This window comes from Loxodonta africana, chromosome 24, assembly GCF_030014295.1.
Source record: "Loxodonta africana isolate mLoxAfr1 chromosome 24, mLoxAfr1.hap2, whole genome shotgun sequence".
Classification (NCBI taxonomy): Eukaryota; Metazoa; Chordata; class Mammalia; order Proboscidea; family Elephantidae; genus Loxodonta; species Loxodonta africana.
In genome coordinates this window covers 45,919,357-45,934,358 of record NC_087365.1, presented here as the reverse complement: position 1 = coordinate 45,934,358, position 15,002 = coordinate 45,919,357, and the positions used below count along the sequence as shown (strand labels likewise).

The following is a 15,002-nucleotide window of genomic DNA, read 5'->3' as shown; positions in this document are numbered from 1 at the left end:
TCTGCCTTGAGCATTATGTTCTTTTAAGAACTATCTATAGGGGATCAGGAAACCCTGGTGGCATAGTGGTTAAGAGCTACAGCTGCAAACCAGACGGTTGGCAGTTCAAATCCACCAGGTGCTCCTTGGAAACTCTATGGGGCAGTTCTACTCTGTCCTATAGGGTCACTATGAGTTGGAATCGGCTCAACGGCAACTGGTTTTATAGAGGATCAAAGAAAGATGTAGCAGTCTGCTTCCGTAGAGATTTACAGCCTCGGAAACCTTCTGGGGTCGCTATGAGTTGGAATCAACTGGATGGCAGTGGGTTTAGTTCTTGACTTTTATATAGGATCAGATGGACAACAGCAACTCAAAAGATTAGTTAGGAACCTTAGGGGGCCGTGAGTTTATGTGAATGAGGGAGGAACAACTCAGAAAAAGGAGGGTGAGAATGGTTGCACAACTTGAAGAATGTAAGCAGTGTCACTAGATTGCACATGTAGAAACTGTTGAATTGGTGTGTGTTTTGCTGTGTATGTTCTCAACAACAAAATAAATAAAATTTAGGGAGAAAAAAAAAACAACTTAGCGTCCTCAGCGCAGTCTCCTCCTGCTGCAGAACAGCTCAGGACCCCACATAGGCTGAGATTCAAGTGAAGGTTTCCCTCGGTCCACCCACAAGGCCCTGCGTAGCTGGCCCCTGCCCACCTCCCCAGTGTCAGCTCCTACCTCTCTCTCTCCCTTGTTTATGCCCCTTTAGTCCCACTGGCTCCTTACAGTTCCTCAGCTGCACCAGGCTCGTTTGCACCCCAGGGCCTTTGCATGTGCTTTTGCCTCTATCGAATGTTCTTCCTTGACATCTGAGTCCTCATCCTTCAGGTCTCAGCTCTAAGGCCACCTCCTCAGAGAGACCCTCCCTGGCCACTGCAGCTAAAGTAGCCTCCCACCCCCACTCATTCTCTCTCATTTATACCATATCTACCTCCTAAATTAAGGAGCCCTTGAGTGGTTATCACTCGGCTGCTAACCAAAAGGTTGGAGTTCGAGACTACCCAGAGATGTCTCAGAAGAAAGGCCTGGCAATCTACTTCTGAGAAATCAGCCACTAAAAACCCTATGGAGCACAGTTCTGCTCTGACACACATGGGGTCGCCACATGTGTGTCAGAGCAGAACTGTGCTCCATAGGCAACTGGTTTTACCTTCTAAATTATCTTATTCATTTGTTGGTTATTGTTTGTCTCTGCTATTAGAATGGAAGCTCCATGTGGGCAGGGACCTTATCCCTCTTACTCTCCCCACTGTTTCAAGCATCTAGAAGAGTCCTGGTGCATAATGGTGTGTACATAGTGGATATGACCTACAAGATGGGCTGTTTCAAGGACTGATGATATAATGTATGGAAAGTGCCTGGCAGAGAACTGGTACATACCAGGTGCCGAAACCAGGAGCCCCTCTCGTCTTCACTACTATTATTGTTATTATTTTTTTTACTAACTCATGGATGAGAGATTGGTCTTATTCCAATAAACCCATTACCGTCAAGTTGATTCCGACTCATACAGACCCCATAGAGTTTCCAAGGAGCGCCTGGTGGATTCGAACTGCCAACCATCAGGTTAGCAGCTGTAGTGCTTAGCCATTGCACCACCAGGGTTTCCCTTATTCTGATAGCTTCGTATGGATCTCACTTAATCTCTACCACAACAAAACACTGAGGTTATAGATGCTTAACAGTAAATCAGAGTGGAGCATACTCTGTAGGCAGGTAGGAAATTGTGTGTTCTTCCCTGCCTCTCATTGTCTACCAGAGAGCTGAGGGTCATCTTTATGATTATCATTTGATTGGAGAGGCAGCCTAGGCAGATGATTAAAAGCTGGGCTCTGGGTTTCCATCCCAACCCTAGGGCAAGTCGCTTCGCTTATTTCGACAAACCACTTAACCTCTTTGAGCCTCAGTGTCTTCACCTCTAAAATGGGGACAATTGTAGTACCTACCTCATGGGGTTGTGAGAAGCTTAAATAAAATAATATGAGCAAAGTACTTAGAAGAGTGGCCAGTACTATATTAAATGTTTGTTAAATAAATAATAGTAAATCACGTGCAGTACTTAATATGTACGGGGACTGTTTTATTAAATTACTTAATCCTTACCATAACCCCTTGAAGAAATGAAGACACAGAGACACTCACTCATTTACCCAAAGCCACGCAGCTTATAAGTGGCAGGAGAGTTGAAAAGTCCACACACGTGCAGAAAGCCTTCTCGCTTTTCCTTCTTTTAATCAGGTTCTCTGGCTCTCTCTAGCTAAGAATTATTATACAGAATTGTATACACACAGTCAAGCCCACTGTGACTTTGAGCCTTTTAGGAGCTTTTCTAGGGTGTTCTTCACTGTAGATTTCTTCTGTAAGCCTGGAACTTAACACCCTCCTTACAAGATGTGACACTACTGGTTAAAATACCAAACCCATTGCCACCAAGCCAATTCCAACTCATAGCAACTCTATAGGACAGAGTAGAACTGTCCCACAGGGTTTCCAAGGTTGTAAATCTTTACAGAAGAGACCATATGGCTCTCCCTCGAAGCAGCTGATAGGTTTGAACCACTGAACTTTTGGTCAGCAGCTGAGCACTTAACCACTGTGCCACCAGAGCTCCTCAGATGTGACCCTGCTATATATAAAAGAAATCAAGAAGGGAGGATCAGGCTGAGGTGGGAAGGAAAGACGAGGGGAACACCATCCTGCCCACTCACACTTCCCCCACCCCAACTCCCCAAGGTGGCCTCAGGCACTTCTTGGCATCTTTGGGAGCCCTAAGGAACACAGTTTGATAGCCGCTGCACTGGGTGGTTTCTGAGTGTTCTGCCATCTCTAGCATCTGGTGACTTGCTGCTTCTAGTCACAGCTGACATGCAGGGGTGGATTATCCAATAGGCAAGGTGAGCACACTGCTTACCTTGCTTACCAGATCATCCGTAGTAAACAATTTCACAATTTTTCACCACATCGAAGATTCTGCTTCTAGGTATGGCTGTCATCTGTCTCTCTCCCAACCCCACAGCACCTTCCTACAGAATCAAAGCCTCTTTTCAAATTTACAGTCCCTGACAGGGGAAGATGACTCAGTAAGCAAGGTAAGCACAGGTTTCCTTACGGGTTACTAATCTGTAGCAACCAATTCCACATGGGTTTTACTACATCTGTAGTGAAATTGGTCACTACTGATTAGTAAATAAACACAAATAAACCCAGGCTTACTTGCTTACGGGGTCATCCAACGCTGTTGACATGTACTAGGCCCATACCATGAGCCCAGGCCCTTTTCTAAGTGCTTTGGAGACTAGCTTCTTTCCTCCTGACAGCATCTCTCTGAGACAGGTACTGTTATTATCCCTGGCTCACAGTAAGGAAACTAAGGCATGGGGAGAGGTTAAGTTACTTGCCCGAGATGACACAACTAGAAAGTGATGAAGCTGAAGCCAGCACCTTTTCTCCTCACCTTCAGGCCACCTCTGACCTTGCCTGCTGTTGGTCCCTGGAGCCCCTGGGAATTCTTTGGGGCAGTGTGTTTCCAAGGAAATGGAGCTTCTAATTCCTAAGGGAATGGGAAAGGGTGGTGCAGCTCCTTTGGAGTTCCCAAGAGAACCCCAGGCAACTGGAGTTCTCCTCTCTCAGGAAGCTGCCAGACCTCCCTCCAGCTGCGGAAGCCGAGCCAAGGACCTGAGGGGCGTCTGGGACATTGGCTGGAAGCCTGTGACTCCGAGGCCCAGCTATGGGGAAGCCCTTGGCTTCTCACTTGCCAAGGTCATTAATATTCCCCCTCACCAGCCTCTCTCCCTTTAATTGCTCATACTGCTGTCGGTCTCTGCCAGAGTGGTAGTCTACAGGGAGAACCAGGGGCCCCATTTTGTCCTTGCAGCGCTCCCTAGGCCAGGGGAGGGGCTGGGGCCTCAGCTCTGGTAGATACCCTGTTTGCCAGCCTATCAGACAAAGAGCGCAGGTATAAAAGAAGCACCTTTATTCTACAAGGGCTATTTTGGGGGGGGGGGACTGTGTTTAAGCGTGTACTACTTGTGTATTGAAGGTGACTTCTAATTCAAATTGTAGGGGAAAATGTATTATTTTGTTTATATAAAAACGTAACCTGTGTTCTAGAATCCATTAGGAAATTTTAAATTCTGGATAAGCAGTAATTTTTCTGTTAAAACTTAAAAAAAAAAAAAAAAAAGTGTAAAGTTCCTTTGGTAAAACAAAGTGTATTGGTACCAGAAGATATTGCGTTAAAAAAAACAGCTACGGTAGAAATATATTTGATTCCAAATGTTAGAGATTGGGGAACTAACCCAACTCTACCCTTGATCAGCTTCTAAACCCATGGCTTGTTATCTTTGTTTAGAAAACCACCTATAGGATGTGCCAGTCGATTTGTTGCGTTATTACTGCATAACACCACTAGGCGGTAGCATAGAGCACTATTTTACATCTTACAGGTTTGCGGCTTGGGATCACAAGAAAAGTGTGTTGGACTCAGGGTTATTTAAAGTAACGTTGATGACGGGGCGGCATAGGTGAGGGAATATATACTATAAGCTTACAAATAGAATAACTCCTGGAGAAGTCAGTGGAGAGAGTAGCATTGATGGAAGAGTGGAGTCTGGAGTCAGGGTCAACCTGGCTGGCACCTTCTCTGTCCTGGAGGATTGTGGTCAGCTCTAGGCACTTGCTCTTCAGTGAAGAGGGCAGTAACAGATTAGCGTGTCCAGAGGAAGGTGCCTGGGTGGCAGGGAGCTTTGGAAGAGCATGTTAGCTTATAGGTTCCCCCTCTGTAAAATAAAACCAGTTGCCGTTGAGTCGACTCCAACTCATAGCGACCCCATGTGTGTCAGAGTGGAACTGTGACCCACAGGGTTTTCAATGGCTGATTTCTCAGGCCTTTCATCTGAGGCACTTCTGGGTGGATCTGAACCTCCAACCTTTCAGTTAGTGTAACCATTTGCACTACCCAGGGATTCCCCTCTATAAAATAACAAAACAAAACAAACCCAGTGCCGTTGAGTCAATTCCGACTCATAGCAACCCTATAGGACAGAGTAGAACTGCCCCATAGAGTTACCAAGGAGCACCTGGCCGATGTGCACTGCTGACCCTTTGGTTAGCAGCCATAGCGCTTAACCACTATGCCACCAGGGTTTCACTCTATAAAATAGGAAGGATAATATCTACCTCATGGGATCGATGGAAGAAGTCAGGAGTAAGACCATGCATCACTGGGGCTTTATAGGGTACCTGACACCCTAAAAAGCCTCAATGATGGTGGATAATAATACAATATTAATGATGTCAGTACTTGTATCATTATTCATTTTAATCATTATCCTTATTAATCATAAATATCTTTATTGTTGACAATCCTATTGTATTATATTTGATATATAGCTGATACATGTGTTTATATTATATACGTATTTTATATTGTATATGATACTTAAAAAAATATATATTATATGTTGTTGTTGTTAGGTGCTGTTGAGTCGGTTCCAACTCATAGCGACCCTATGCACAACAGACCGAAACACTGCCTGGTCCTGTGCCATCCTTACAATTGTTATGCTTGAGCTCATTATTGCAGCCACTGTGTCAATCCACCTCGTTGAGGGTCTTCCTCTTTTCTGCTGACCTTGTACTCTGCCAAGCATGATGTCCTTCTCCAGGGACTGATCCCTCCTGACAACATGTCCAAAGTATGTAAGATGCGGTCTCGCCGTCCTTGCTTCTAAGGAGCATTCTGGTTGTACTTCTTCTAAGACAGATTTGTTCGTTCTTTGTATATTCAATATTCTTCCCCAGCACCACAATTCAAAGGCGTCAACTCTTCTTTGGTCTTCCTTATTCATTGTCCAGCTTTCAGACGCATATGATGCGATTGAAAATACCCTGGCTTGGGTCAGGCGCACCTTAGTCTTCAGGGTGACATCTTTGCTCTTCAACACTTTGAAGAGGTCCTTTGCTGCACATTTGCCCAATGCAATGCGTCTTTTGATTTCTTGACTGCTGCTTCCATGGCTGTTGATTGTGGATCCAAGTAAAATGAAATCCTTGACAACTTCAATCTTTTCTCCGTTTATCATGATGTTGCTTACTGGTCCAGTTGGGAGGATTTTTGTTTTCTTTATGTTGAGGTGTAATCCGTACTGAAGGCTGTGGTCTTTGATCTTCATTAGTAAGTGCTTCAGGTCATCTTCACTTTCAGCAAGCAAGGTTGTGTCATCTGCATAACGCAGGTTGTTAATGAGTTTCCCTCCAATCCTGATGCTCCATTCTTCTTCATATAGTCCAGCTTCTCGTATTTGTTCAGCATACAGATTAAATAGGTATGGTGAAAGGATACAACCCTGTCGCACACCTTTCCTGACTTTAAACCAATCAGTATCCCCTTGTTCTATCCAAACAACTGCCTCTTGATCTATGTAAGGGTTCCTCATGAGCACAGTGAAGTGTTCTGGAATTCCCATTCTTCGCAACGTTTCCATAGTTTGTTATCATCCACACAGTCAAATGCCTTTGCATAATCAATAAAACACAGGTAAACATCCTTCTGGTATCCTCTGCTTTCAGCCAGGATCCATCTGACATCTGCAATGATATCCCTGGTTCCACGTCCTGTTCTGAAAAAAAAAAAAAAGAAACCGGCCTGAATTTCTGGCAGTTCCCTGTTGATATACTGCTGTAGCCATTTTTGAATGATCTTCAGCAGAATTTTGCTTGCGTGTGATATTAATGATATTGTTCTATAATTTCCATATTCGGTTGGATCACCTTTCTTGGGAATAGCCATAAATATGGATCTCTTCCCATCAGTTGGCCAGGAAGCTGTCTTCCATATTTCTTGGCATAGATGAGTGGGCACCTCCAGCGCTGCATCTGTTTGTTGAAACATCTCAATTGATATTCCATCAATTCCTGGAGCCTCGTTTTTCGCCAGTGCCTTCAGAGCAGCTTGGACTTCTTCCTTCAGTACCATGGGTTCCTGATCATATGCCACCTCTTGAAATAGTTGAATATGGACTAATTCTTTTTGGTATAATGCCTCTGTGTATTCCTTCCATCTTCTTTTGATGCTTCCTGCATCATTTAATATTTTCCCCATGGAATCCTTCACTATTGCAACTCAAGGCTTGAATTTTTTCTTCAGTTCTTTCAGCTTGAGAAACGCCGAGCGTGTTCTTCCTTTTTGGTTTTCCATCTCCAGCTCTTTGTACATGTCATTATAATACTTTACTTTGTCTTCTCGAGAGGCCCTTTGAAATCTTCTGTTCAGTTCTTTTACTTCATCAGTTCTTCCTTTTCCTTTAGCTGCTTGATGCTCAAGAGCAAGTTTCAGAGTCTCCTCTGACATCCACCTTGGTCTTTTCTTTCTTTCCTGTCTTTTCAGTGACGTCTTGCTTTCTTCATGGATGATGTCCTTGATGTCATTCCACAACTCGTCTGGTCTTTGGTCACTAGTGTTCAGTGCATCAAATCTATTCTTGAGATGGTCTCTAAATTCAGGTGGGATATACTCAAGGTCATATTTTGGCTTGTGGACTTTGATTTTCTTCAGTTTCAGCTTGAACTTGCATATGAGCAATTGATGGTGTGTTCCACAGTCGGCCCCTGGCCTTTTTCTGATTGATGATATTGAGCTTTTCCATCGTCTCTTTCCACAAGTGTAGCCCATTTGATTTCTGTGTGTTCCATCTGGCGAGGTCCATGTGTATAGTCGCCGTTTATGTTGGTGAAAGAAGGTATTTGCAATGAAGAAGTCATTGGTCTTGCAAAATTCTATCATTCGATCTCTGGCATTGTTTCTATCACCAAGGCTATATTTTCCAACTACTGATCCTTGTTCTTTGTTTCCAACTTTCGCGTTCCAATCACCGGTAGTTATCAATGCATCTTGATTGTACGTTCGATCAATTTCAGACTGCAGCAGCTGATAAAAATCTTCTATTTCTTCATCTTTGGCCCTAGTGGTTGGTGCGTAAATTTGAATAATAGTCGTATTAACTGGTCTTCCTTGTAGGCGTATGGATATTATCCTATCACTGACAGCGTTGTACTTCAGAGTAGATCTTGAAAAGTTCGTTTTGATGATGAATGCAACACCATTCCTCTTCAAGTTGTCATTCCCAGCATAGTAGACTGTATGATTGTCCAATTCAAAATGGCCAATACCAGTCCATTTCAGCTCACTAATGCCTAGGATATCGATGTTTAAGTGTTCCATTTCATTTTTGATGATTTCCAATTTTCCTAGATTCATAGTTCCTACATTCCAGGTTCCGATTATGAATGGATGTTTGCAGCTGTTTCTTCTCACTTTGAGTTGTGTCATATCAGCAAATGAAGGTCCCGAAAGCTTTACTCCATCCATGTCCTTAAGGTCGACTCTACTTTATATATCTTATACATATTAATATATTATTATATATAAAGTCATAGCATTAATAGTGAATATTATACATAAATACCAAGCCATGGTATTTTCAATCACCTCATATACAATTAAAAGCTGGACAATAAAGAAGGAAGACTGAAGAAGAACTGATGCCTTTGAATTATGGTGTCAGCGAAGAATGTTGAATATACCATGGACTGCCAGAAGAATGAACAAATCTGTCTTGGAAGAAATACAGCCAGAATGCTCCTTAGAAGCAAGGATGGCAAGACTTCATCTCCTGTACTTTGGACATGTTATCAGGAGGGACCAATCCCTGGAGAAGGATATCATGCTTGGTAAAGTAGAGGGTCAATGAAAAAGAGAAGACCCTCAACAAGATGCATTGATGCAGTGGCTGCAGCAGTGGGCTCAAACATGGCAATGATTGGGAGGATGGTGCAGGACCAGGCAGTGTTTGGTTCTGTTGTGCATGAGTTCGCTATAAGTCATAACTGACTCGATGGCACATAACAACAATAACAACATATATAAATAATGGTGTTAATATTTTTATAATCAAGCATAGTTAGAGGGATGAGAAGATTCACCTGGAGGATCTGATTTCCCCTCTCCCACTCAATTTAGAGTTTATGGGTCATGGAGCCAAACTGGGACTATTTGGGGATCCAGGGGTATATAAGTGTCTCTGTGCCTTGATTTCTTCAAGGGGTTGTGGTTAAGATTAAGCCTTATACAGTATGGCAACCCAAGAAGCAGGGAAGCTGAATTCAAGCCTGGCTTTTCTGATGTTTGACTTTGGGCAGGTCACTCACCCTCTCTGAACCTCCATCTCCATCTGTGAAGGGGTATAGTTGTCATCCTCACAATGGCTCCAAGCCATCTCTCCTGGGCCCGCCCAGGGGTCCCAGTGCAGGGCTGGTGGGGTGAGTGAGGAAACCTCCCCTGTCCCTCCCCTCCCGCAGGAGTCGGGGCTGTCTTCGTGGATTGGAGGGCAGCTGCACCTCCTGGAGAAAGTGCCGCCCATGCTGGCTGTGCTGCTCATCACTGTGGTCATCGCCTTCTTCACCGAGTTTGCCAGCAACACGGCCGCTACCATCATCTTCCTGCCTGTCCTGGCAGAGCTGGTGAGGGTCCCTGGGAGATGGGGGGAGGGGACTGGCAGGCCAGCAAGAGGAGGAACAATCCTGCCCCAACACACATTCAGAAATCTCTCCCCTCCCACCAGGAAGTACACCAGGGGCCACAATTTTCATTTCTCCCTTCCAAAATGCATGGAAGGTCAGAACGACTGTGGGATTTTTAAGAAATACTGTTTAGTTCTTCAAGAAATGCTTACATAGTAAGACAGTACACAATACTGGGGAAGCCAGCACAACCTGTACAAGGCAAGGTCATGGATGCTCGTAGACACATACAAACTCCCTGAGGGACCAAACTGCTGGGCGTAGGGCTGTGGGGACCATGGTCTCAGGGGACACCTAGCTCAATTGGCATAACACAGTTTATAAAGAAAATGTTCTACATTCTACTTTGGTGAGTAGCATCTGGGGTCTTAAAAACCCGTGAGTGGCCATCTAAGATACTCCACTGGTCTCACCCCTTTGGGAGCAAGGGAGAATGAAGAAAACTAAAGATACAAGGGAAAGATTAGTCCAAAGGACTAATGGACCTCAACTACCATGGCCTCCACCAGGTTGAGTCCAGTACAACTAGGTGGTACCTGGCTACCACCAGTGACTGCTTTCACAGGGATCACAATAAAGGGTCCCAGACAGAGCTGGAGAAAAATGTAGAACAAATCGTAACTCACAAAAAAAGACCAGACTTACTGGCCCGGCAGAGACTGGAGAAACCCTGAGAGTATGGCCCCCAGACACCCTTTTAGCTCAGTAATGAAGTCACTCCCGAGGTTCACCCTGCAGCCAAAGATTAGACAGGCCCATAAAACATAACAAGACTAAAGGGGCATATCAGCCCAGGGGCAAGGACTAGAAGGCAGCAGGGAGCAGGAAAGCTGGTAATAGGGAACCCAAGGTTGAGAAGGGAGAGTGCTGACATGTCGTGGGGTTGTTAGCCAATGTCATAAAACAATATGTATACTGTTTAATGAGAAGCTAGTTTGTTCTGTAAACTTTCATCTAAAGTACAATAAAAAAAAAAGTCTAAAAAAATATATGCTTAAATAGAGTAAATACTTTCTAAGTGCATGAAATCAATTTGCTGTGAAAAGAGACCCATGGTGACAGGGAGGGCTTTCTAGGAAAATCTACATGACCAATTTGGATTAAGAGGAAGGAGAAAATCTAAACATACAACCACAGAAAAAATTCTAGCAGTAGGCAAAGCTCTGAAACCAAAAACCAAACCTGTTGCCCTTGAGCTGATTCCAACTCATGGTGGCCCTATAGGACAGAGTAGAACTGCCCCCTAGGGTTTCCAAGGAGCAGCTGGTGGATTCGAACTGCTGACCTTTTGGTTAGCAGCCAAGCTCTTAACCACTGTACCACCAGGGCCCCAAGAATGTCTCCAGATATTACCGTCTGGGGCAGGGTGGGGGCGTGGGGAAGAATTGCCCCAGGGTGAGAACCACTGCTGTAAGACATCAGCCCTAGATGGTTTTGTGCAAAATCTAGCAAACCGTCAAAGGACAGATAGTTCCCAATTTGCCAAAACTTTTCCAGAGCACAGAAGGTTAGAGACAGTCATTCAGTCCACCTGATAAAGTTAGCAAAACCCTGACACCAAGCCCAGATAAGGAGAGCAAAGGAAAAGAAAGCAACCATCTAATCTCACAGGTAAACAAAGATGCAAACAGCCAAATAAATCCAGGGTTGTATGAAAAGAACAGTGTATCAGGAGCAAGGAGGTTTTAGGTTAGCAATGAAAACATGACTCAGGATTAGGAAACTGCTGATACAGTTCTATATTTAAACAGATTAAAGACCAAACCATAGCATTGTCTTAACAGAATCCCAAATGGCTAAAATCGAATCAAGGGTATAAGTGTGTGCTTTTTGTGCAAATGGTCCACCAAGCAGACTCATCTGCACTTTGTTTTTTTTTATTTGTTTGTTTATTTGTGCATTAATTTATAATGGGGATGGCACCGTATGAGCACATAGAGATACACTTGATTCTTTTGCAGTGACAGAATAGTCCGCTATGGAAAGGATAGCTGCCCAGTTTATCTAAGCAGTCTCGGCTGATGGACATATAGGTTGTTTCCAGCCTTTGCTATCATCCAACAGTGCTACCCAAATCTTCCTTGTCTGAGCATTTTTTATCACACCCAGATAAATTCCTGGAACTGAGATCGCTGAATTAAAGAACACGTACACTTGAGTTTTTGTTAGATATGGCCACTTAGCCCTCCAGAGCGGGGGTGCCATTTTACACTCCCACCAGCAATATGGGGGAGGGAGACTGTTCCCCCACACCCTGGCTAAATGTGATGGGATTTAATCAAACCATTGCCCAGGATCGGAGGGACCTGGTGATACAAGGCCAAAATTCTCTAGAGGGGCCCAAAATGTTGTACCTTAAATAAAATGCTGGAGAAGTGACCAACATGAATTGCAGGTGAATATAGGGTCGCTATTTTTTTTTATGAGTTGGAATCGACTTGATGGCAATGGGTTTGGTTTTTGGGTTTTTGGTTCTCATCCAAAAGGAACGCTGGTGGCAGCAGCGGTTAAGCGTTCAGCTGCTAACTGAAAGGTTAGTGGTTCGAACCCACAAGCCACTCCATAGGAGAAAGACGTGGCTATCTGCTTCCATAAAGATTAAGCCTTGGAAACCCTATCGGGTAGTTCTATTCTGCCCTATAGGGTCATTATGGGTCAGAATCAACTCAACAGCAATAGGTTTGGGTTTTTTTTTGGCCAGTTCTAATCCTGTGGTCCCTGACCCAGAAACATCCCCTGGGACCTGTTAGAATGCAGATACTCTGGTCCCAGCCCCAAACTCGGAAATGCTGGGTGGGGCCCTGAAATTAGCACACTAACAAGCCTCCTAGGTGATTCTAATGCAAAAGAGCTTGAAAACTCACCCCAGACTACTGAATCGGAAACTGTGGGTGGCTGGGACCCAGCAGGGAGTATTTTAACAAGCCCTCCAGGTGACTCTGGTTCTTCGCAAGTTTTAGAAGAGTATCCTAGATAAATATCACCCCAGTCTACCCTCCCCGATGAACCCACAGCATGGTCCCAGAATGTCACTAACCTTGGGACTGTTCTCTCCACCTTTCCCTTGGTCTGGTGCTCTTCTGGTCTATTTCTGGCTGCATGTCTCTGTCTAAATTGGTCTTTCTCATTTGTCTCTATTGCTCTCTATCACTCTTCCAATCTCTATACGTCATCTCTCTTTCCTGTCTCTACCCACCTCTTTCTATCTCTTTGACTCTGTGTCACTTTCTTTCCAACTCTGTCTCTCTCTTGTGGTTTCTCTATATTTTATGTGTATATCTCCATCCCTCTGGCTCCCTCCTGGCCCAGGCCATCCGCCTGCGAGTGAACCCCCTGTATATGATGATTCCTGGCACGGTTGGCTCCTCCTACGCCTTCATGCTCCCAGTCTCAACGGCCCCCAACTCAATTGCCTTCTCCTCTGGACACTTACTGGTCAAAGACATGGTGAGTCTGGGTGTTTTCTGACTGAGGCCTGGAGAGGTGGGTGGCTCCTGGTGGTGACGGTGGACACTTACTGAGAGATGTTGAGGAGCAGAAAGATGTAGAAGGGGACAGAGAGACAGAAGTTCCAGAGCCACCTACATAGCTGGTCCAGAGCAGGGCATGGTTACCTGCATATTTTACTCCCTGGGGGTAACAAGGTAGGTGCTAATTAGAGTGACTAATTAATTTGGAGCCCTGGAAACCCTGGTGGCATAGTTAGAGCTACAGCTGCTAAGCAAAAAGTTGGCGGTTTGAATTCACCAAGTGTTCCTTGGAAACCCTATGGGGCAGTCCTACTCTGTCCCTGTAGGGTTGCTGTGAGTTGGAATTGACCCCAGAGCAACGGGTTGAACTCCGTGGAAGCAGACTGCCACATCTTTCTTGCAGGGAGCGAATAATGGTTTTGAACCACTGACCTTTCAGTAAGCAATCAATCACTGTAATCACTGTGCCATCAGGGCTCCAACTGGCAGCCCACAATATATGCAGTATTCTTTGCCAACACCACAATTTGAATGCATCAGTTCTTCTATCTTCCTTTTTCATTGTCCAGCTTTCACATGCATGTGAGGTGATTGAAAAGACTGTGGCAGTGTAAAGATTGAAGTGTCTTGAGCATCAGCTGACCTGGGTTTGTGTCCTGGCTCTATCACTTTCCAGCTGTGAGATCTTGGGTGAATGACTTCCTGTCTCTGAGCCTGGGTTTTCTCCATCTGCACAGTGGGCATAATGTGTCTACTCTCTCAGTCTGGGCTCCCTTTCAGGTACGGACGGGACTCCTGATGAACTTGATGGGCGTCTTACTGCTCAACTTGGCCATAAATACCTGGGCACAGACCATCTTCCAGCTGGGCACCTTCCCAGCCTGGGCTGACATCCACTTAGCCAACATTACGGCACTGCCACCACCTTGACCAACGACATACTCCGGACCCTCTGAGTCGCCACAGGGGATTCCCTTTGGGTTGGGCCCTCCCAGAGGGCTGTCACTAATACCCGCTGCTAAGGACCCCATCGGACCATCAAGCAATTCTTTTCTGTGATCCAGTACACAGCAAGCGAGGGTAACCTCTAATGGTCCACTTAGGCCCACAGGCTCATTTTGTAAGACACTTTCTCCTTCTCCCTCATACATTTCAGGGCCGCAGGTGGACTTTACCTCCCCACCCCCACCCCAAACGATTAGCACGTTCAGTTAGCAAAGACCACATTTTTCAGGGGCAAGAGGAAAGTCAAAGGTAAATCAAGGCCGTATCAAAGGTCTCAGGCAGGCAAAATGTTACAGTCCTCTTCTACAGTCGAGAAAACTGAGTGCTGGAGGATTCGGACCCTCGTTTTAAGCACAGGCATCTTGCCATCCCCAAGGAATAGCACAGTATTAGGCCCAGAAGAAGGAGCCCTGGTGGCAGTGGTTAAGCGCCCAACTGCTAAACGAAAGGTCTGTGGTTCGAAACCACCAGCCGCTCCATGGGAGAAAAGACCTAGCAGTCTGCTCTCGTGAAAAATACAGCCTAGGAAACCCTGTGGGGCAGTTCTGCCCTGTCCTATAAGGTTGCTATGAGTCAGAATCGACTCGAAGGCACAGTGCCGACAACGACAGGTCCAGTAGACGCTTGGCAAGTGTCTACTGAATGAACAGGTCAGTATTAGCTCAGCCTCAAAAAAGGCAACAGCCAAGGCACCCCGACCCCACACACCCTCTTCCTATGCCCCCGAGGTATGGGGTTCCTCCAGCAGCACCTGTGGGAAGGCAGTACCCGGGGACTAAAGTCATTCTGGGCAAAGCACAGGGGATCCTGGATGTTTCTTGAGAGCAGGAAGAGGAGAGAAGAGAGGCCCCTGAGCCAGGGTGAGCTAGGCCTCCTTCCCAGTTGATCACTTCCATATTTAATCACAGTTACAGC

General features: G+C 45.3%; 1 protein-coding gene across 1 annotated transcript in view; it reads left to right on the top strand.

Moving 5' to 3' along the window:
* Window positions 1–14,321, top strand: part of SLC13A3 (solute carrier family 13 member 3) — an 85,483-nt gene extending 71,162 nt beyond the window's left edge. The window contains exons 11-13 of the mRNA XM_003411754.4: window positions 9,391–9,552; window positions 12,922–13,059; window positions 13,863–14,321. Coding sequence (XP_003411802.3) covers window positions 9,391–9,552; window positions 12,922–13,059; window positions 13,863–14,012 — 450 coding nt within the window. The 3' untranslated portion in view covers window positions 14,013–14,321. The remainder of the gene's footprint in view (window positions 1–9,390; window positions 9,553–12,921; window positions 13,060–13,862) is intronic.
* Window positions 14,322–15,002: the final 681 nt, after the last annotated feature.